Source organism: Hemiscyllium ocellatum, chromosome 3 (genome assembly GCF_020745735.1).
Source record: "Hemiscyllium ocellatum isolate sHemOce1 chromosome 3, sHemOce1.pat.X.cur, whole genome shotgun sequence".
NCBI lineage: Eukaryota > Metazoa > Chordata > Chondrichthyes > Orectolobiformes > Hemiscylliidae > Hemiscyllium > Hemiscyllium ocellatum.
The window spans coordinates 2,794,927-2,816,336 of NC_083403.1; the positions used below are offsets into that span (position 1 = coordinate 2,794,927).

Below are 21,410 nucleotides of genomic sequence, written 5' to 3' on the forward strand. Positions count from 1 at the left end.
AAGCGGAGGGCTTTGAGTCCTTCGTGATGGGGGATGGAGGTGTACAGGGATTGGATGTCCATCGTGAAGATAAGGCGTTGGGGACCGGGGAAGCGAAAATCCTGGAGGAGGTGGAGGGCGTGGGTGGTGTCCCGAACGTAGGTGGGGAGTTCTTGGACTAAAGGGGACAGAACTGTGTCGAGGTATGCGGAGATGAGTTTGGTGGGGCAGGAGCAGGCTGAGACAATGGGTCGGCCGGGGCAGGCAGGTTTGTGGATTTTGGGCAGGAGGTAGAAACGGGCGGTGCGGGGTTGTGGGACTGAGGTTGGAGGCGGTGGATGGGAGATCCCCTGAGGTGATGAGGTTATGGATGGTCTGGGAGATGATGGTTTGGTGGTGGGAGGTGGGGTCATGGTCAAGGGGGCGATAAGAGGAGGCGTCCGCGAGCTGGCGTTTGGCCTCAGCGGTATAAAGGTCAGTGCGCCAAACTACCACCGCGCCTCCCTTGTCTGCGGGTTTGATGGTGAGTTTGGGGTTGGAGCGGAGGGAGTGAAGGGCTGCACGTTCTGAGGGTGAGAGGTTGGAGTGGAGTGCAGTTCATCAACTTTATTAACACCTTCCATCCCGACCTCAAATTCACCTGGACTGTCTCAGACTCCTCCCTCCCCTTCCTAGACCTTTCCATTTCTATCTCGGGCGACCGATTCAACACAGACATCTACTATAAACCGACTGACTCCCACAGCTACCTGGACTACACCTCCTCCCACCCTGCCCCCTGTAAAAACTCCATCCCACATTCCCAATTCCTTCGTCTCCGCCGCATCTGCTCCCAGGAGGACCAGTTCCAGTACCGTACAACCCAGATGGCCTCCTTCTTCAAGGACCGCAGATTCCCCCCAGACGTGATCGACGATGCCCTCCACCGCATCTCCTCCACTTCCCGCTCCTCCGCCCTTGAGCCCCGCTCCTCCAACCGCCACCAGGACAGAACCCCACTGGTTCTCACCTACCACCCCACCAACCTCCGTATACAACGTATCATCCGCCGTCATTTCCGCCACCTCCAAACGGACCCCACCACCAAGGATATATTTCCCTCCCCTCCCCTATCAGCGTTCCGCAAAGACCACTCCCTCCATGACTCCCTCGTCAGATCCACACCCCCCACCAACCCAACCTCCACTCCCGGCACCTTCCCCTGCAACCGCAGGAAATGTAAAACTTGCGCCCACACCTCCTCCCTCACTTCCCTCCAAGGCCCCAAGGGATCCTTCCATATCCGCCACAAGTTCACCTGTACCTCCACACACATCATCTATTGCATCCGCTGCACCCGATGTGGCCTCCTCTATATTGGGGAGACGGGCCGCCTACTTGCAGAACGCTTCAGAGAACACCTCCGGGCCGCCCGAACCAACCAACCCAATCACCCCGTGGCTCAACACTTTAACTCTCCCTCCCACTCCACCGAGGACATGCAGGTCCTTGGACTCCTCCACCGGCAGAACATAACAACACGACGGCTGGAGGAGGAGCGCCTCATCTTCCGCCTGGGAACCCTCCAACCACAAGGAATGAACTCAGATTTCTCCAGTTTCCTCATTTCCCCTCCCCTCACCCTGTCTCAGTCGGTTCCCTCAACTCAGCACCGCCCTCCTAACCTGCAATCTTCTTCCTGACCTCTCCGACCCCACCCCACACCGGCCTATCACCCTTACCTTGACCTCCTTCCACCTATCACATCTCCATCGCCCCTCCTCCAAGTCCCTCCTCCCTACCTTTTATCTTAGCCTGCCTGGCACACTCTCCTCATTCCTGATGAAGGGCTTATGCCCAAAACGTCGAATTTCCTGTTCCTTGGATGCTGCCTGACCTGCTGTGCTTTAACCAGCAACACATTTTCGGCAAGATGTTAGAGTCCAGCGTAAAAGAATTAACAGCCAAGCATTTTGAGAAAGTGACAGGATTGGACAGAGAGAGAGAGACACGGTTGGATTTACGAAATTGAAATCATCCTTGACAAACCAACAGGAATTCCTTCGAGGATGAAACTGAAAGACGTTGATCGGGGGGAAGCCAGTGGATGTGGATACCTTGGACTGTCGGAAATCTCACAGCAAAGTCCCACTTAACAGACTAGTGTGTGACACTAAAGTACATGGGACTGGGGGGGGCAGAGTACTGAGATGAATAGAAAGCTGGCTGACAGGCAGGAAACAAATAACAGGGAGAATGTTCTTAAGGAAGGACACTGCCATCTTTACCATCCCTGGCCTATACGTGACTCCAGACCCACAGCAATGCAGTTGACTCTTAAAGTGCCCTCTGGGAAATTAGGGGGTGGGTGGACAATAAATGCTGCCCAAGCCAGTAACACCCTCACCCTGAGAATGACAGTTTTTTCAAATGTTTACTGAATAACAGGCAGTGACTAACAGTGTACTGCAGGGATCAGTTCCAGGGCCCCGGTCATCCACAATATATAGGAATGATTGAGATGAGAGAGTTACATAAACATCTCCGAATGTGCAGATATCTCGAAACTGGGTGAGAGGGTGAACTGTCAGGAGACTGAAGGAAAAGGCCTGGCTGATGATGATTATGAAGAGACCTGAAAAGTCACAGTGGTATGGCCATGTGCTTCAGAGAGATAGAGAGAGGGAGGGGGAGAGAGAGAGAGAGAGCGCGGAAATATGACAGAGTCGGGCTGGCCAGGAGCAGGAAGAGAAAGTATTCATTCCACGTGATGGATATGAGGTTATTAAAAGAAACTGGCAACAACAGCAAATCCGAGACTGGGAATTCTACAGTGAATATTTCTGCAGGAGGTGGGGGAGATAACTAAACAAGCATTTTGCATCAGTGTTTACTGTGGGTAAGGATTGAGAAGTTAGAGAATATAGGGAAATAGATGGTGACATCTTGAAAAATGTCCATATCACAAAGGAGGAAGTGCTGGATCATCAAAGTGGATAAATCCCCAGGACCTGATCAGGTGTACCCGAGAACTCTGTGGGAAGCTAGAGAAGTGATTGCTGGGCCTCTTGCTGAGATATTTGTATCATCGATAGTCACAGGTGAGGTGCCAAAAGACTGGAGGTTGGCTAACGTGGTGCCACTGTTTAAGAAGGGCGGTAAGGACAAGCCAGGGAACTATAGACCGGTGAGCCTGACCTCGGTGGTGGGCAAGTTGTTGGAGGGAATCCTGAGGGACAGGATGTACATGTATTTGGAAAGGCAAGGACTGATTAGGGATAGGCAACATGGCTTTGAGCATGGGAAATCATGTCTCACAAACTTGATTGAGTTTTTTGAGGAAGTAACAAAGAGGATTGAAGAGGGCAGAGCAGTAGATGTGATTTATATGGACTTCAGTAAGGCGTTCGACAATGGGAGACTGTGAGACATTCAACAAGGTTCCATGTGGTAGACTGTTAGCAAGATTAGATCACGCAGAATAGAAGGTAGAAGACAGAGGGTGGTGATGGAGGGTTGTTTTTCAGACTGGAGGCCTGTGACCAGTGGAGTGCCACAAGGATCAGTGCTGGATCCTGTATTTTTCATCATTTTGGATGTGAACAGAGGAGCTATGGTTAGTAAGTTTGCAGATGACACCTAAGTTGAAGGTGTAGTGGGCAGCGAAGAGAATTACCTCAGATTACAACAGGATCTGGACCAGATGGGCCAATGGGCTGAGAAGTGGCAGATGGAATTCTCCCTCTCTCTTCCCCCTGTCTCTCTTTCTCACACACACACCCACACCCCCCCCCCACACACACACACCCCACACACCCCCAGACACACACACCCCCCACACACACCCACACCCACCCCCCACACACCACCCCCCATACACCACACACACACACACACACACACACACCCACACACACACACACCCCCACACACACACATCCACACACATGCACCCACACACACCCAAACATACACCACACCCCCCCCCACACACACACACCCCCACACACCCACACATACACACACACCCACCCACACACACACATCCACACACCCACACATGCATCCACACACCACCCCCCCACACACCACCCCCCCACACACACACACACACACACACACACACACGTGCTCTGTCTCCATCTGCTCATTTCCTGGCCTTATTTCCTTCCCATTACTGCTCACCTTTCCTGTCTTGCACTCTCCCTGTAACCTTTTGCCTCTTTCAGTCTCACCTTCTGCTTTCCCCTCATGTTATCTCTCTCTCTCTCTCTCTCCCTCTCCCTTTCCCCCTCACCATGTCTCTCTCTCTCTCCCTCTCTGATTGGTTGCTGCAGCTTGCCTCGTGCTCGGGAAGTGTTGAGGCCATGTTTGATGGAGTGCTCCAGTTTCCAGGGTCTTTGTCTCTACAACATGTACAGAGCCGGTTAGAGAGTGTCTGGCTCCGTGGGAGACTCTGTGTGAGAATCTGAACCACCAGACAAAATGCTGAGTCTTTTGCTGTGTTGAATGTGCCTATTGGAGGTTTTATTGTTGTTAATGAAGGTGCTGCCGCTGTTGCTGGGGGTAACGAACAGAAATTCACCTCCCTGACCCTTTGTGTAGGACGAGCTGGGAATGATCCTGTGGTCACTGCCAAGTCTCAGTTAGAGAACAGTTCACACACACGGAGGGGAGGGAGCTGCAGAGATGGAAATATTTGGGAAGCAAATTCCAGAGTTTAGGGTCAAGAGAGCTGAAGACATGGATATGAAATGGAGGGATAAAAATCAGTTGCTTCCTCCACTCCCCTGATTCCAAAAGTCTCCTGAGCTCAGTCTTTAATGTATTCAACAACGACAATTCCCGGTGCTGGAGTGCGGAGAATTCCAGAGCTTCACAGCGCCTCGTTGGTTGTGAGCAGTTCATCGGTGAATGTATTTAACACTGGCACACAGAGGTTTTGGTGTCTCAGGGAACAAGGGGCAGGGTAACTCTGCTGGAGGCCAACAGCAGCATTTTCAAAATATTTGTGCATGGGATGTAGGAGTCACTGGGATTTATCACCCATTCTTAACTGACCCAAACAAAAAACCTGGCAACAGCAGTAAGTCCGAGACTGGGAATTCTGCAGCGAGTACTTCTGCAGGAGACAGGGGAGATACTAAACAAACATTTTACACTGGTGTTTGACCAGAGGACAGTTCAGAGTCAGCCACATCACTGTGAGTCTGGAGTCACGTGTAGGCCAGACCAGCTCAAGATTGGCAGATTTCCATCCCTAAAGGACACCACTGAACCAAGTGGAACTTTTTTTTCACCAAAATTAACCATAATTACAAGACCATAGGAGATAGGAGCAGGAGTGGCCATTGAGCCCATCCAGCCTGCCCTGGAGTTCACAGCTAATCTGATCATTCTCAATTCCATTCCCAGTTTTTTTCCCCATTACCCTAACTAATCCTCTCATTGTCTTAATTGTCTCACTAAAGTTACCTCGCAACCTTCTTCTCTCTAACGAAAACAGCCTCAAGTCCCTCAGCCTTTCCTCGTAAGACCTTCCCTCCATACCAGGCAACATCCCAGTAAATCTCCTCTGCACCCTTTCCAAAGCTTCCACATCCTTCCTAGAATGCGGTGACCAGAACTGTACACAATACTCCAAGTGCGGCCGCACCAGAGTTTTGTACAGCTGCAGAGTGACCTCGTGGTTCAGAAACTCAATCCGTCTATCAACAAAAGCTCACACACCGTATGCCTTCTTAACAACCCGACCAACCTGTCCACAATACTCCAGGTGTGCTCTCCCCAAGGCCCTGTATAATTGCAGCAAGACCTCCCTGCTCCTGGACTCGAACCCTCTCACTATGAAGGCCCACATCCCATTTCCCTTCCTCACCGCCTGCTGTACCTGCACGCTGACTTTCAGAGACTGGGGTACAAGGACACCCAGGTGCCATTGCCCCAGTCCCTTTCCCAATCTGTCCCCATTCAGATCATCATCTGCCTTCCTGACCCTCGCCTCACATTGATCCACATTACACTGCATCTGCCATGTATTTCCCCACTCCCTCAGCCTGCCCAGACCATGCTGAAGAATCTCTGTATCCTCACAGTTCACCCTCCCATCCAACTTGGTATCATCTGTAGACGATGAGATGTTATATTTTGTTGTCTCATCCAAACCATGAATATATCTTGTGAACAGCTGGGGTCCAGCACCAATCCCTGTGGCACGCATTCATTACTACCTGCCAATCTGAGGAGGACCCATTAATTCTTACCCCTTGTTTCCTGCCTGCCAACCACTTTGCTATCCATCCTAAAACACCTCCTCCAGTCATATGTCCTGTAATCTTACACAATAATCTCTTTTGCAAGACTTTGTGAAATGCTTTTTGAAATGCCAAATATACTACATCGAGTGGTTTCCCCCTTACCAAATCTACTCGATACATCCTCATCGAATTCCAACAGATTTGTCAAGCATGGCCCCTTCATAAATCCATGTGGCTCTGTCTGATCCTGCCACTGCTCCCCACCTGACTCCGTCTTAGCAGGGAATGTTGTTATGAAGGGAGAAGGTAGGGGGAGGGAAAATGAGGGGGAGAGGATGGAGGTGTATGGAGGGAAGGTGAGGGGGGAGGATGGAGGTGTATGGAGGGAAGGTGGGGGGGGAGGATGGAGGTGTATGGAGGGAAGGTGGGGGAGAGGATAGGAGAGGATGGAGGTGGAGGGAAGGAGGGTGAGGGGGAGAGGATGGAGGTGGAGGGAAGGAGGGTGAGGGGGAGAGGATGGGAGAGGATGGAAATGGAGGTGGAGGGAGGGAAGGTGGGGGAGAGGATGGATGTTGAGGGAGGGAAGGTGAGGGGGGAGGGGTGAGGAGTGGGGAGGTAAGGGGTGGGGACTGAGGGGTGGGGACTAAGGTGTGGGGAGGTGAGGAATGGGGAGGTGAGGAGGATGAGGGAAAGGGAAGATCATGGAGGAAAGATGGAATGAGGGAGCGAAGGTGAAGGATGAATAAAATGAGGGGATGGAGAGAAAGGGGAGGGTGAAGAAGGGGGGTATGAGGAAGGGGAGGGCGAGGAAGGGGGGGTGAGGAAGGGGGGTGAGGAAGGGGAGGGTGAGGAAGGGGGGGTGAGGAAGGGGGGTGAGGAAGGGGAGGGTGAGGAAGGGGAGGGTGAGGAAGGGGAGGGTGAGGAAGGGGAGGGTGAGGAAGGGGGTGAGGAAGGGGAGGGTGAGGAAGGGGAGGGTGAGGAAGGGGAGGGTGAGGAAGGGGGGTGAGGAAGGGGAGGGTGAGGAAGGGGAGGGTGAGGAAGGGGGGGTGAGGAAGGGGAGGGTGAGGAAGGGGAGGGTGAGGAAGGGGGGTGAGGAAGGGGAGGGTGAGGAAGGGGGGGTGAGGAAGGGGGGTGAGGAAGGGGAGGGTGAGGAAGGGGGGTGAGGAAGGGGAGGGTGAAGGGTGGGTGAGGAAGGGGAGGGTGAGGAAGGGGGGTGAGGAAGGGGGGGTGAGGAAGGGGAGTGAGGAAGGGGAGGGTGAGGAAGGGGAGTGAGGAAGGGGAGGGTGAGGAAGGGGGGGTGAGGAAGGGGAGTGAGGAAGGGGAGGGTGAGGAAGGGGAGTGAGGAAGGGGAGTGAGGAAGGGGAGGGTGAAGAAGGGGGGATGAGGAAGGGGAGGGTGAGGAAGGGGGGTGAGGAAGGGGAGGGTGAGGAAGGGGGGTGAGGAAGGGGAGGGTGAAGGGTGGGTGAGGAAGGGGAGGGTGAGGAAGGGGGGTGAGGAAGGGGAGGGTGAGGAAGGGGGGTGAGGAAGGGGAGGGTGAGGAAGGGGGGTGAGGAAGGGGAGGGTGAAGGGTGGGTGAGGAAGGGGAGGGTGAGGAAGGGGGGTGAGGAAGGGGGGGTGAGGAAGGGGGGTGAGGAAGGGGGGTGAGGAAGGGGAGTGAGGAAGGGGAGGGTGAAGAAGGGGGGATGAGGAAGGGGAGGGTGAGGAAGGGGAGTGAGGAAGGGGAGGGTGAGGAAGGGGAGTGAGGAAGGGAGTGAGGAAGGGGAGGGTGAAGAAGGGGGGATGAGGAAGGGGAGGGTGAGGAAGGGGGTGAGGAAGGGGAGGGTGAGGAAGGGGGGTGAGGAAGGGGAGGGTGAGGAAGGGGGGTGAGGAAGGGGAGGGTGAGGAAGGGGGGTGAGGAAGGGGAGGGTGAAGGGTGGGTGAGGAAGGGGAGGGTGAGGAAGGGGAGGGTGAGGAAGGGGGGTGAGGAAGGGGAGGGTGAGGAAGGGGGGGTGAGGAAGGGGAGGGTGAAGGGTGGGTGAGGAAGGGGAGGGTGAGGAAGGGGGGGGTGAGGAAGGGGAGGGTGGACAGGGTGAGAGCTGTGCTGAGTCCAGCCACATCCGGTTCCATCTACATATCAAAGTTCTGAAGAGATTTCAAAGCCCTGAGTGAGTGTGTAAGCTGTGAGTGTGTAAGCTGTGAGTGTGTAAGCTGTGAGTGTGTAAGCTGTGAGTGTGGAGGCTGTGAGTGTGGAGGCTGTGAGTGTGTAAGCTGTGAGTGTGTAGGCTGTGAGTGTGTAGGCTGTGAGTGTGAAGGCTGAGAGTGTGTAGGCTGTGAGTGTGTAGGCTGTGAGTGTGTAAGCTGTGAGTGTGTAAGCTGTGAGTGTGGAGACTGTGAGTGTGGAGACTGTGAGTGTGGAGGCTGAGAGTGTGAAGGCTGTGAGTGTGAAGGCTGTGAGTGTGAAGGCTGTGAGTGTGGAGGCTGTGAGTGTGTAAGCTGTGAGTGTGGAGACTGTGAGTGTGGAGGCTGTGAGTGTGAAGGCTGTGAGTGTGTAAGCTGTGAGTGTGGAGACTGTGAGTGTGGAGACTGTGAGTGTGGAGGCTGTGAGTGTGGAGGCTGTGAGTGTGTAGGCTGTGAGTGTGAAGGCTGAGAGTGTGTAGGCTGTGAGTGTGTAAGCTGTGAGTGTGTAAGCTGTGAGTGTGTAAGCTGTGAGTGTGGAGGCTGTGAGTGTGGAGGCTGTGAGTGTGTAAGCTGTGAGTGTGGAGACTGTGAGTGTGGAGGCTGAGAGTGTGAAGGCTGTGAGTGTGAAGGCTGTGAGTGTGAAGGCTGTGAGTGTGAAGGCTGTGAGTGTGAAGGCTGTGAGTGTGTAAGCTGTGAGTGTGGAGACTGTGAGTGTGGAGGCTGTGAGTGTGAAGGCTGTGAGTGTGTAAGCTGTGAGTGTGGAGACTGTGAGTGTGGAGGCTGTGAGTGTGGAGGCTGTGAGTGTGTAAGCTGTGAGTGTGGAGACTGTGAGTGTGGAGACTGTGAGTGTGGAGACTGTGAGTGTGGAGACTGTGAGTGTGGAGACTGTGAGTGTGGAGGCTGTGAGTGTGGTGGCTGTGAGTGTGGTGGCTGTGAGTGTGGAGGCTGTGAGTGTGGAGGCTGTGAGTGTGGAGGCTGTGAGTGTGGAGGCTGTGAGTGTGGAGGCTGTGAGTGTGGAGGCTGTGAGTGTGTAAGCTGTGAGTGTGAAGGCTGTGAGTGTGAAGGCCGTGAGTGTGAAGGCCGTGAGTGTGTAGGCCGTGAGTGTGGAGACTGTGAGTGTGGAGACTGTGAGTGTGGAGTCTGTGAGTGTGTAAGCTGTGAGTGTGGAGGCTGTGAGTGTGGAGGCTGTGAGTGTGGAGGCTGTGAGTGTGTAAGCTGTGAGTGTGGAGGCTGTGAGTGTGGAGGCTGTGAGTGTGGAGGCTGTGAGTGTGGAGGCTGTGAGTGTGGAGACTGTGAGTGTGAAGGCTGTGAGTGTGGAGACTGTGAGTGTGTAGGCTGTGAGTGTGTAGGCTGTGAGTGTGTAGGCTGTGAGTGTGTAGGCTGTGAGTGTGGAGGCTGTGAGTGTGGAGGCTGTGAGTGTGGAGGCTGTGAGTGTGGAGGCTGTGAGTGTGGAGGCTGTGAGTGTGGAGGCTGTGAGTGTGGAGGCTGTGAGTGTGGAGGCTGTGAGTGTGGAGGCCGTGAGTGTGGAGACCGTGAGTGTGGAGACCGTGAGTGTGGAGGCCGTGAGGGTGGAGACTGAGAGTGTGTAAGCTGTGAGTGTGAAGGCTGTGAGTGTGAAGGCTGTGAGTGTGGAGGCTGTGAGTGTGGAGGCTGTGAGTGTGGAGGCTGTGAGTGTGGAGGCTGTGAGTGTGGTGGCTGTGAGTGTGGTGGCTGTGAGTGTGGTGGCTGTGAGTGTGGTGGCTGTGAGTGTGGTGGCTGTGAGTGTGGAGGCTGTGAGTGTGGAGGCCGTGAGGGTGGAGGCCGTGAGGGTGGAGGCCGTGAGGGTGGAGGCCGTGAGTGTGGAGGCCGTGAGTGTGGAGGCCGTGAGTGTGGAGGCCGTGAGTGTGTAAGCTGTGAGTGTGGAGGCTGTGAGTGTGGAGGCTGTGAGTGTGGAGACTGTGAGTGTGTAAGCTGTGAGTGTGGAGGCTGTGAGTGTGGAGGCTGTGAGTGTGGAGGCCGTGAGTGTGGAGACCGTGAGTGTGGAGACCGTGAGTGTGGAGGCCGTGAGTGTGGAGGCCGTGAGTGTGGAGGCCGTGAGGGTGGAGGCCGTGAGGGTGGAGGCCGTGAGTGTGGAGGCTGTGAGGGTGGAGGCTGTGAGGGTGGAGGCTGTGAGGGTGGAGGCTGTGAGGGTGGAAGCTGTGAGGGTGGAAGCTGTGAGTGTGGAGGCTGTGAGTGTGGAGGCTGTGAGTGTGGAGGCCGTGAGTGTGGAGGCCGTGAGTGTGGAGGCCGTGAGTGTGTAAGCTGTGAGTGTGGAGGCTGTGAGTGTGGAGACTGTGAGTGTGTAAGCTGTGAGTGTGGAGGCTGTGAGTGTGGAGACCGTGAGTGTGGAGACCGTGAGTGTGGAGACCGTGAGTGTGGAGGCCGTGAGTGTGGAGGCCGTGAGTGTGGAGGCCGTGAGTGTGGAGGCCGTGAGTGTGGAGGCTGTGAGGGTGGAGGCTGTGAGGGTGGAGGCTGTGAGGGTGGAGGCTGTGAGGGTGGAAGCTGTGAGGGTGGAAGCTGTGAGTGTGGAGGCTGTGAGTGTGGAGGCTGTGAGTGTGGAGGCCGTGAGTGTGGAGGCCGTGAGTGTGGAGGCCGTGAGTGTGTAAGCTGTGAGTGTGGAGGCTGTGAGTGTGGAGACTGTGAGTGTGTAAGCTGTGAGTGTGGAGGCTGTGAGTGTGGAGGCCGTGAGTGTGGAGGCCGTGAGTGTGGAGGCCGTGAGTGTGGAGGCCGTGAGTGTGGAGACCGTGAGTGTGGAGGCCGTGAGTGTGGAGGCCGTGAGTGTGGAGGCCGTGAGTGTGGAGGCCGTGAGTGTGGAGGCCGTGATTGTGGAGACCGTGAGTGTGGAGACCGTGAGTGTGGAGACCGTGAGTGTGGAGGCCGTGAGTGTGGAGGCTGTGAGTGTGGAGGCTGTGAGTGTGGAGACTGAGAGTGTGTAAGCTGTGAGTGTGAAGGCTGTGAGTGTGGAGGCTGTGAGTGTGTAAGCTGTGAGTGTGGAGGCTGTGAGTGTGGAGGCTGTGAGTGTGGAGACTGAGAGTGTGTAAGCTGTGAGTGTGAAGGCTGTGAGTGTGGAGGCTGTGAGTGTGGAGGCTGTGAGTGTGGAGGCTGTGAGTGTGGTGGCTGTGAGTGTGGTGGCTGTGAGTGTGGAGACTGTGAGTGTGGAGGCTGTGAGTGTGGAGGCTGTGAGTGTGGAGGCTGTGAGTGTGGAGGCTGTGAGTGTGTAAGCTGTGAGTGTGGAGGCTGTGAGTGTGGAGACTGTGAGTGTGTAAGCTGTGAGTGTGGAGGCTGTGAGTGTGGAGGCTGTGAGTGTGGAGGCTGTGAGTGTGGAGACTGAGAGTGTGTAAGCTGTGAGTGTGAAGGCTGTGAGTGTGAAGGCTGTGAGTGTGGAGGCTGTGAGTGTGGAGGCTGTGAGTGTGGAGGCTGTGAGTGTGGAGGCTGTGAGTGTGGAGGCTGTGAGTGTGGTGGCTGTGAGTGTGGTGGCTGTGAGTGTGGTGGCTGTGAGTGTGGAGGCTGTGAGTGTGGAGGCTGTGAGTGTGGAGGCTGTGAGTGTGGAGGCTGTGAGTGTGGAGGCTGTGAGTGTGTAAGCTGTGAGTGTGGAGGCTGTGAGTGTGGAGACTGTGAGTGTGTAAGCTGTGAGTGTGGAGGCTGTGAGTGTGGAGGCTGTGAGTGTGGAGGCTGTGAGTGTGGAGGCTGTGAGTGTGGAGGCTGTGAGTGTGGAGGCTGTGAGTGTGGAGGCTGTGAGTGTGTAAGCTGTGAGTGTGGAGGCTGTGAGTGTGGAGGCCGTGAGTGTGGAGGCCGTGAGTGTGGAGGCCGTGAGTGTGTAAGCTGTGAGTGTGGAGGCTGTGAGTGTGGAGACTGAGAGTGTGTAAGCTGTGAGTGTGAAGGCTGTGAGTGTGAAGGCTGTGAGTGTGGAGGCTGTGAGTGTGGAGGCTGTGAGTGTGGAGGCTGTGAGTGTGGAGGCTGTGAGTGTGGAGGCTGTGAGTGTGGAGGCTGTGAGTGTGGTGGCTGTGAGTGTGGTGGCTGTGAGTGTGGAGGCTGTGAGTGTGGAGACTGAGAGTGTGGAGGCTGTGAGTGTGGAGGCTGTGAGTGTGGAGGCTGTGAGTGTGGAGGCTGTGAGTGTGGAGGCTGTGAGTGTGTAAGCTGTGAGTGTGGAGGCTGTGAGTGTGGAGACTGTGAGTGTGGAGGCCGTGAGTGTGGAGGCCGTGAGTGTGGAGGCCGTGAGTGTGGAGGCCGTGAGTGTGTAAGCTGTGAGTGTGGAGACTGTGAGTGTGTAAGCTGTGAGTGTGGAGGCTGTGAGTGTGGAGGCCGTGAGTGTGGAGGCCGTGAGTGTGGAGACCGTGAGTGTGGAGACCGTGAGTGTGGAGGCCGTGAGTGTGGAGGCCGTGAGTGTGGAGGCCGTGAGTGTGTAAGCTGTGAGTGTGGAGACTGTGAGTGTGTAAGCTGTGAGTGTGGAGGCTGTGAGTGTGGAGGCCGTGAGTGTGGAGGCCGTGAGTGTGGAGACCGTGAGTGTGGAGACCGTGAGTGTGGAGGCCGTGAGTGTGGAGGCTGTGAGGGTGGAGGCTGTGAGGGTGGAGGCTGTGAGGGTGGAAGCTGTGAGGGTGGAAGCTGTGAGTGTGGAAGCTGTGAGTGTGGAAGCTGTGAGTGTGGAGGCCGTGAGTGTGGAGGCCGTGAGTGTGGAGGCCGTGAGTGTGGAGGCCGTGAGTGTGGAGGCCGTGAGTGTGGAGACTGTGAGTGTGTAAGCTGTGAGTGTGGAGGCTGTGAGTGTGGAGGCTGTGAGTGTGGAGGCCGTGAGTGTGGAGGCCGTGAGTGTGGAGGCCGTGAGTGTGGAGGCCGTGAGTGTGGAGACCGTGAGTGTGGAGGCCGTGAGGGTGGAGGCCGTGAGGGTGGAGGCCGTGAGGGTGGAGGCCGTGAGGGTGGAGGCCGTGAGGGTGGAAGCCGTGAGTGTGGAGACTGTGAGTGTGGAGGCTGTGAGTGTGTAAGCTGTGAGTGTGGAGGCTGTGAGTGTGGAGACTGTGAGTGTGTAAGCTGTGAGTGTGGAGGCTGTGAGTGTGGAGGCTGTGAGTGTGGAGGCCGTGAGTGTGGAGACCGTGAGTGTGGAGGCCGTGAGTGTGGAGGCCGTGAGGGTGGAGGCCGTGAGGGTGGAGGCCGTGAGGGTGGAAGCCGTGAGGGTGGAAGCCGTGAGGGTGGAAGCCGTGAGTGTGGAGGCCGTGAGTGTGGAGGCTGTGAGTGTGTAAGCTGTGAGTGTGGAGGCTGTGAGTGTGGAGGCTGTGAGTGTGGAGGCTGTGAGTGTGGTGGCTGTGAGTGTGTAGGCCGTGAGTGTGTAGGCCGTGAGTGTGGAGGCCGTGAGTGTGGAGGCCGTGAGTGTGGAGGCCGTGAGTGTGTAAGCCGTGAGTGTGGTGGCTGTGAGTGTGGAGGCTGTGAGTGTGTAAGCTGTGAGTGTGGTGGCCGTGAGTGTGGAGGCCGTGAGTGTGGAGGCCGTGAGTGTGGAGGCCGTGAGTGTGGAGGCCGTGAGTGTGTAAGCTGTGAGTGTGGAGGCTGTGAGTGTGGAGGCTGTGAGTGTGGAGGCTGTGAGTGTGGAGGCCGTGAGTGTGTAAGCTGTGAGTGTGGAGGCTGTGAGTGTGGAGGCTGTGAGTGTGGAGGCTGTGAGTGTGTAGGCTGTCCTAACCACGGGGCCATGTGAAATGTTTATTTTAATTGATGGTTTGAGTGTTCCTGTCAAGGGGATGTGGGGAGAGCTGGGGGTGGGATTGGCTGGTTCTGTGGGATTAGTTCAAAATAACAAACTGCAGAACAGCGAGATTGATGCAATACTGGCCTCAGAAACTGGAATCAATTTCTTCCAAATAATCATCATCTTGTAATTACAGTTAACCAGAACAAATTCCATAATTTGACGCATACAGGCAGACACGGAAACAGTAAGGGAGACAGAGAGAGGCAAAGAGAGACAGACAGAGACAGACAGAGAGAGAGAGAGCGAGAGAGACACAGAGAGAGAGAGAGAGAGAGAGAGGCACAGAGAAAGAGGGAGAGCGAGAGAGAGACACAGAGAGAGAGCGAGAGACAGAGACACAGAGAGACAGTGAGAGACAGACACAGAGAGAGAGAGACAGACACAGAGAGAGAGAAAGAGACACAGAGAGAGACACACACACAAACACACACACAGACACAGAGAGAGAGAGAGACAGACAGAGAGAGAGACACAGAAAGAGAGACAGACAGAGAGAGAGAGAGAGAGAAACAGAGAGACAGAGAGAGAGGGACAGAGAGAGAGAGAGACAGACAGAGAGAGAGACACAGAAAGAGAGACAGACAGAGAGAGAGAGAGAGAGAAACAGAGAGAGAGGGACAGAGAGAGAAACAGACAGACAGAGAGAGAGAGAGAGAGAGAGAGAGAAAGACACAGAGAGACATACACACAGAGCGAGATACATAGAGAGAGAAGAGAAAAGGATCTCACTGCACTGAAAAAGAGCCTGTGTTAATATGATGGGCCAAATAGCCATCTTGTTCAGTAATCATTCAATAGTTTGAGGAATTGTTACAGTGCTGAAGGAGGAAGGGGACAACGTTAGGGTATATCTGACAGTGCGGCACTCCCTCATTACTGACCCTCGCACAGTGCAGCACTCCCTCAGTACTGACCCTCTGATAGTGCGGCACTCCCTCAGTACTGACCCTCTGACAGTGCGGCACTCCCTCAGTACTGACCCTCTGACAGTGCGGCACTCCCTCAGTACTGACCCTCCGACAGTGCGGCACTCCCTCAGTACTGACCCTCTGACAGTGCGGCACTCCCTCAGTACTGACCCTCTGACAGTGCGGCACTCCCTCAGTACTGACCCTCCGACAGTGCGGCACTCCCTCAGTACTGACCCTCTGACAGTGCGGCACTCCCTCAGTACTGACCCTCTGACAGTGCAGCACTCCCTCAGTAATGTAGTTGCTCGGTTGCCCTGGTGTTTGGTTTCAGTCTGTGGAATGTGGTTGAACACTTGCTGGGTTTCCCTCCCTCTCTCTGGGACTCTGCAGCAAGGGCCTTGGGTGAGATTTCTGCCCCTTTGAGGGTATTAAATATTCCCACTTCTCCTTTCCGTCAGCCTCGGAAGGACAGCAAGTTCCTGCCGGTGTTGGTACTTGCTCGGATCATCTTCATCCCTGTCTTCATGCTGTGTAATGTGCATCCCCGCCGGATGCCCGTCTTCTTCACTCACGACGCCTGGTATATTGTCTTCATGATGTTCTTTGCCTTCTCCAATGGTTACCTGGCCAGCCTCTGCATGTGCTACGGACCCAAGTGAGTCTTCCTGCATCTTCTGCCAGCAGCCAGAGAGACTGGAAGCTGGAGCTCATTGGCCTGTTTGAGGCTCCTTTGATTTGCAGCTGGGTTGGTTCCTGATGTAGATGCTGTTTGACAGGAGGGGAGGACAGTGGGAGGGCAGGGGGATTACAGTGGGAATACAGTGATAGTTCAGTGGGAATACTGTGATAGTTCAGTGGGAATACTGTGGGAGTTTAGTGGGAGTACAGTGGGTATACATTGGGAGTGCAGTGGGGAGACAGTGGGAATACAGTGGGAGTACAGTGGGAATACAGTGGGAGTACAATGGGAATACAGTGGGAGTATAGTGGGAGTTCAGTGGGACGGCATTGGGAGGACAGTGGGAATACACTGGGAGTACCGTGGGAATACAGTGTGACTGGGAGTAAAGTGGGATTACAGTTGCAATACAGTGGGAGGACATTGGGGGGGAGGCACTGGGAGTACAGTGATAGTACAGTGGGAGTACAGTGGTAGTACAGTGGGAATACAGTAGGAATTCAGTGGGAGGACAGTTGGAGTATAATGGGAATAAAGTGGGAATACACTGCGAGTACAGTGGTAATACAGTGGGAGTACAGTGGGAATTCAGTCAGAGTACAGTGGGAATACAGTGAGAGTGCAGTGGGAGTACAGGGGGAGGACCCTCACCCACGACCTTCACCCTCGACCCTCACCCACGACCCTCACCCACGACCCTCACCCTCGACCCCCACCCTCGACCCCCACCCTCGACCCTCACCCTCGACCCTCACCCTCGACCCTCACCCACGACCATCACCCACGACCATCACCCTCGACCCCCACCCTCGACCCCCACCCTCGACCCCCACCCTCGACCCCCACCCTCGATCCCCACCCTCGACCCCCACCCTCGACCCCCACCCTCGACCATCACCCACGACCATCACCCTCGACCCCCACCCTCGACCCCCACCCTCGACCATCACCCACGACCATCACCCACGACCATCACCCACGACCATCACCCTCGACCCCCACCCTCGACCCCCACCCTCGACCCCCACCCTCGACCCCCACCCTCGACCCTCACCCTCGACCCTCACCCTCGACCCCCACCCTCGACCCCCACCCTCGACCCTCACCCACGACCCTCACCCTCGACCCTCACCCTCGACCCTCACCCTCGACCCCCACCCTCGACCATCACCCTCGACCCTCACCCTCGACCCTCACCCACGACCCTCACCCTCGACCCCCACCCTCGACCCCCACCCTCGACCCCCACCCTCGACCCCCACCCTCGACCCTCACCCACGACCCCCACCCACGACCCCCACCCTCGACCCCCACCCTCGACCCCCACCCTCGACCCCCACCCTCGACCCCCACCCTCGACCCTCACCCTCGACCCTCACCCTCGACCCCCACCCTCGACCCCCACCCACGACCCTCACCCACGACCCTCACCCACGACCCCCACCCACGACCCTCACCCACGACCCTCACCCACGACCCTCACCCACGACCCTCACCCTCGACCCCCACCCTCGACCCCCACCCTCGACCATCACCCTCGACCCTCACCCACGACCCTCACCCACGACCCCCACCCTCGACCCCCACCCTCGACCCCCACCCTCGACCCCCACCCTCGACCCTCACCCACGACCCTCACCCTCGACCCTCACCCTCGACCCCCACCCACGACCCCCACCCTCGACCCCCACCCTCGACCCTTACCCTCGACCCTTACCCTCGACCCTTACCCTCGACCCCTACCCTCGACCCCCACCCTCGACCCTCACCCTCGACCCTCACCCACGACAATCACCCACGACCCCCACCCTCGACCCCCACCCTCGACCCCCACCCTCGACCCCCACCCTCGACCCCCACCCTCGACCCTTACCCTCGACCCTCACCCTCGACCCTCACCCATGACCCTCACCCACGACCCTCACCCCACACCGTCACCATCAACATCACCCTCAACCCTCAACCCTCACCCTTACCATCAACCCTCCCCCTCACCCTCAACACTCAATCTCAACCTTCCCCCCTCACCGTCAACCCTCACCCTTAACATCAACCCTCACACTCACCTACCCACCCTCACCCACCACCCTCACCTGCATACCACCACCCTCACCCTCAACACTCACCCTCACCGACACACCCTCACTGTCACCCCTCATCCTCACCATCAACCCTCACCCTCACCTACCCATCCTCACCTCAAACATCACCCTCACCTACCCACACTCACCATCAACCCTCACCCACACCGTGAACGCTCACCTCAATTCTCACCCTTACCTCAAACATCACACTCATCTACCCACCCTCACCTCAAACCCTCACTCTCACCTACCCACCCTCACATCAAACCTCACCCTCACCTACCCACCCTCACCTACCCACCCTCACTGTCAACCCTCACCTCAATCCTCACCCTCACCTCAAACATCACCCTCACCTACCCACCCTCACCTCAAACCCCCACCCTCATCTCAAACCCTCACCCTTACCTCAAACATCACACTCACCTACCCATCCTCACCTACCCACCCTCACCTCAATCCTCACCCTCACCTACTCACCCTCAACCCAAACCCTCAACGTCACCTAGCCTTACCCTCACCTCAAACATTACCCTCACCTACCTACCCGTAACTCAAACCCTCACCCTCACCTCAAACATCACCCGCACCTACCCACCCTCACCTCAAACCCTTACCCTCACCTCAAACATCACCCTCACCTACCCACCCTCACCTCAAACCTTCACCTCAAACATCACCCTCACCTACCCACCCTCACCTCAAACCCTTACCCTCACCTCAAACCCTCACCCTCACCTCAAACATCACCTTCACCACAACCCTCACCCTCACCTACCCACCCTCACCTCAAACATCACCCTCACCTACCCACCCTCACCTCAAACCCTTACCCTCACCTCAAACATCACCCTCACCTACCCACCCTCACCTCAAACCCTTACCCTCACCTCAAACATTACCCTCACCTACCCACCCTCACCTCAAACCCTCACCTCAAACATCACCCTCACCTACCCACCCTCACCTCAAACCCTTACCCTCACCTCAAACCCTCACCCTCACCTCAAACATCACCTTCACCACAACCCTCACCCTCACCTACCCACCCTCACCTCAAACCCTCACCCTCACCTACCCATCCATGCAGGGTGTGTTTTGATTGGAAGTTGGATGTTAAATTGGAAGCAGAACGTTGTGATTTGAGGTGGGGCCTGTGCTGGTGGGTTGATGAATATTTTTATCTCTTTCCTGACAGGAATGTGTTTGCGACTGAAGCAGAGACAGCGGGAGCCATCATGGCCTTCTTCCTGTCCCTGGGCCTGGCAACTGGAGCCTGTCTGTCTTTTCTGTTCCGTGGCCTGGTCTGAGAGAGATCCTCAGGAGACCTGAGGGTGGACTGTGGGAATTTGAGTTCGACACGATCAGATCCTATTGTTTACTGTGTTTTTACCCATTTTTATATCAGTTTTAATCAGCTGCCTTCTCATTGTGTGTACCTGTGATTGGAAGCCGCAGTTGTGTGCTGGAGAGAGTGAGGGTAGGCACTCACCTCCCTCCCACTTCTCTCTCTCTCTCTCACCTGACTCAATGCCCACCGCCCTCGCTACACCATTGACTCTCTGCCAATCTATCCCTCCCATTTCCCCTTCTAGCTCACTCCCCACTTATCACTAACAGACAGTTCCTCACAGAGAGCTGTCTGATGCCTTTCTCTACTCCATTTCTCCCCCCCCCGACCTTGATTCCTGCCTCCCCCCACCTCCTGCCAACTCTCCTCAATACACAGACTTGGTCTGAGCAGCAACTTGAAATATCAGGGGTTATATCGGGAGGGTGGGGGAATGAGGGCAGCGAAGGAGTTGAGAGAGTTGGGGAGGGGGTAGGGATGGAGTCTGGGGACGTTACTGAGTCCCCTTAATTTGCCAGAGAAAAGCACCAAGCTAAACTTCAGGGGGAGGGGATTTCCAGCCCTTCAACTGAATGTGATGTCTGGCCTCAATGTCCCAGAGCGCAGGGCAGCTCCACTGGATTTTTGTTCTGGGATGGCCAAGAGGGAGCACATCTTTCCCATCCTTAATTGCCCTTGCAGAGGGGCAAGATGCACGGGCAGGCTGTTGCAGGCCAGTGACAATGGGATACCCTCCCGCCTGATCTGGGTAAGCACTCCCAGCTCCCACTACCTGGGCGCAGCCCAAAGCACAGACCATCCCTCCAGACACTGTATTCACCAGTAAGCCCCATCACAGGTCAGGGCTCCCAAACTGGACTGACCTTACTCAGAGTAACTGTGCAGATTGCTGGAGAAACCCCAGCATCCATGCAGAGAGAGAAACAGTCAACGTTTTGGGTCCGGTCTGGCCCTTTCTGCACAGACACTGCCAGACCCACTCAGCTTTCCTGGATCTCCCTGTTTTTATTTCAGATCTCCAAGATCTGCAGTATTTTGCATCTATTTTAACATTTGTTAGTCCCTTCGCAGCAAGGGGGAGGGGGGATGGCAGGGGCTGATGTCAACTTTCACAGTATTAAACTATTATAATCCAAGTGTTTCAACAAATAGGAGCCTTAGGCAATATAGACAGATCTGTCAGAGGACAGAATATCAGCAATAACTCTCTCAAATTGTTTTAATAAACTATTTTTATGTGCTCTATATATATATATATATCTGTAAAACTAAATACAGTATGCAATCTAATCCCTGTAAGGAACCACTATATAAGTTAGCCACATGAATGGCACATCAACTGACCCAAAAAGTACAGGGAACACACCTGCAAGTTAGGGGGCAGAGATCGAAAATAAATCACAATATGTTGAATAAGTGTATGAGATGGAACTTTGCAGATCCCTAAACCGGCCATGAAAATGGTGGCATCTCAAGGTCTAGTTGCAATAACTGCTAAACATGTTACTAACTCCAACCAGGAAGCAAACGAGGACACAGACTGCTTGGAGGTCGTGGGTTAAAAGGGCTGAGGTAATGTCTTGTTGCCTTTCAGAAAGGCCGAAGCTGAAACAAATGAGACAGGAATTTGAAACAGTCAGGTTCCGTGGACCGTGGAAGTTCAACCAGTTGTGGGGCTCGTGACGTACTGGTGACACCTGCCGGGAGTCAGATGGCCAATGGACTGAGAGCCAGAGGTGGTACTGACCTCCCAGAACCCCCTGATCATGCAGGCTACAGGAACCCACCGGGGGGGGAAGAGGGCAACATCTCCAGAAGGCTAGCTCAGGCGGAGGTAGCTACGCCCTGCTACTTGGAGACTGCATTCAGGGGGGACTGATTGTTCTTTTCCCCTGAGTCTCAGCCAATCCAAATAACCAGCCTGCTGGAATACATGAGTGTGATGTGTGTAGGCTTAGACTGAGGAGGCATGAAATAAACTTGCTTGTGTGAATGAACTTGATGGTTTTGATTTATTGATCCCCAGAGTAAATGTATCAACATGAAGGAGGAATAACATCTATTTCAGTTTGTGTAACTCAGTTTGTGTTAGTGGGTGGCACGGTGGCACAGTGGTTAGCACTGCTACCTCATAGCGCCTGAGACCCGGGTTCAATTCCCGACTCGGGCGACTGACTGTGTGGAGTTTGCACATTCTCCCCGTGTCTGCGTGGGTTTCCTCCGGGTGCTCCGGTTTCCTCCCACAGTCCAAAGATGTGTGGGTC

The 21,410-nt window shown here is 55.5% G+C and overlaps 1 protein-coding gene across 9 annotated transcripts in view; it reads left to right on the forward strand.

Annotated features, from left to right (window-relative positions):
• The window catches only part of LOC132830202 (equilibrative nucleoside transporter 1-like), a 245,423-nt gene extending 224,280 nt beyond the window's left edge, over positions 1 to 21,143 (forward strand). For all 9 annotated transcript variants that reach the window (XM_060847769.1, XM_060847762.1, XM_060847778.1 and 6 more), the window contains 2 exons: positions 15,491 to 15,687; positions 18,994 to 21,143. In XM_060847769.1, the coding sequence (XP_060703752.1) occupies positions 15,491 to 15,687; positions 18,994 to 19,105 (309 nt within the window). In that variant the 3' untranslated portion in view covers positions 19,106 to 21,143. The remainder of the gene's footprint in view (positions 1 to 15,490; positions 15,688 to 18,993) is intronic.
• Positions 21,144 to 21,410: the final 267 nt, after the last annotated feature.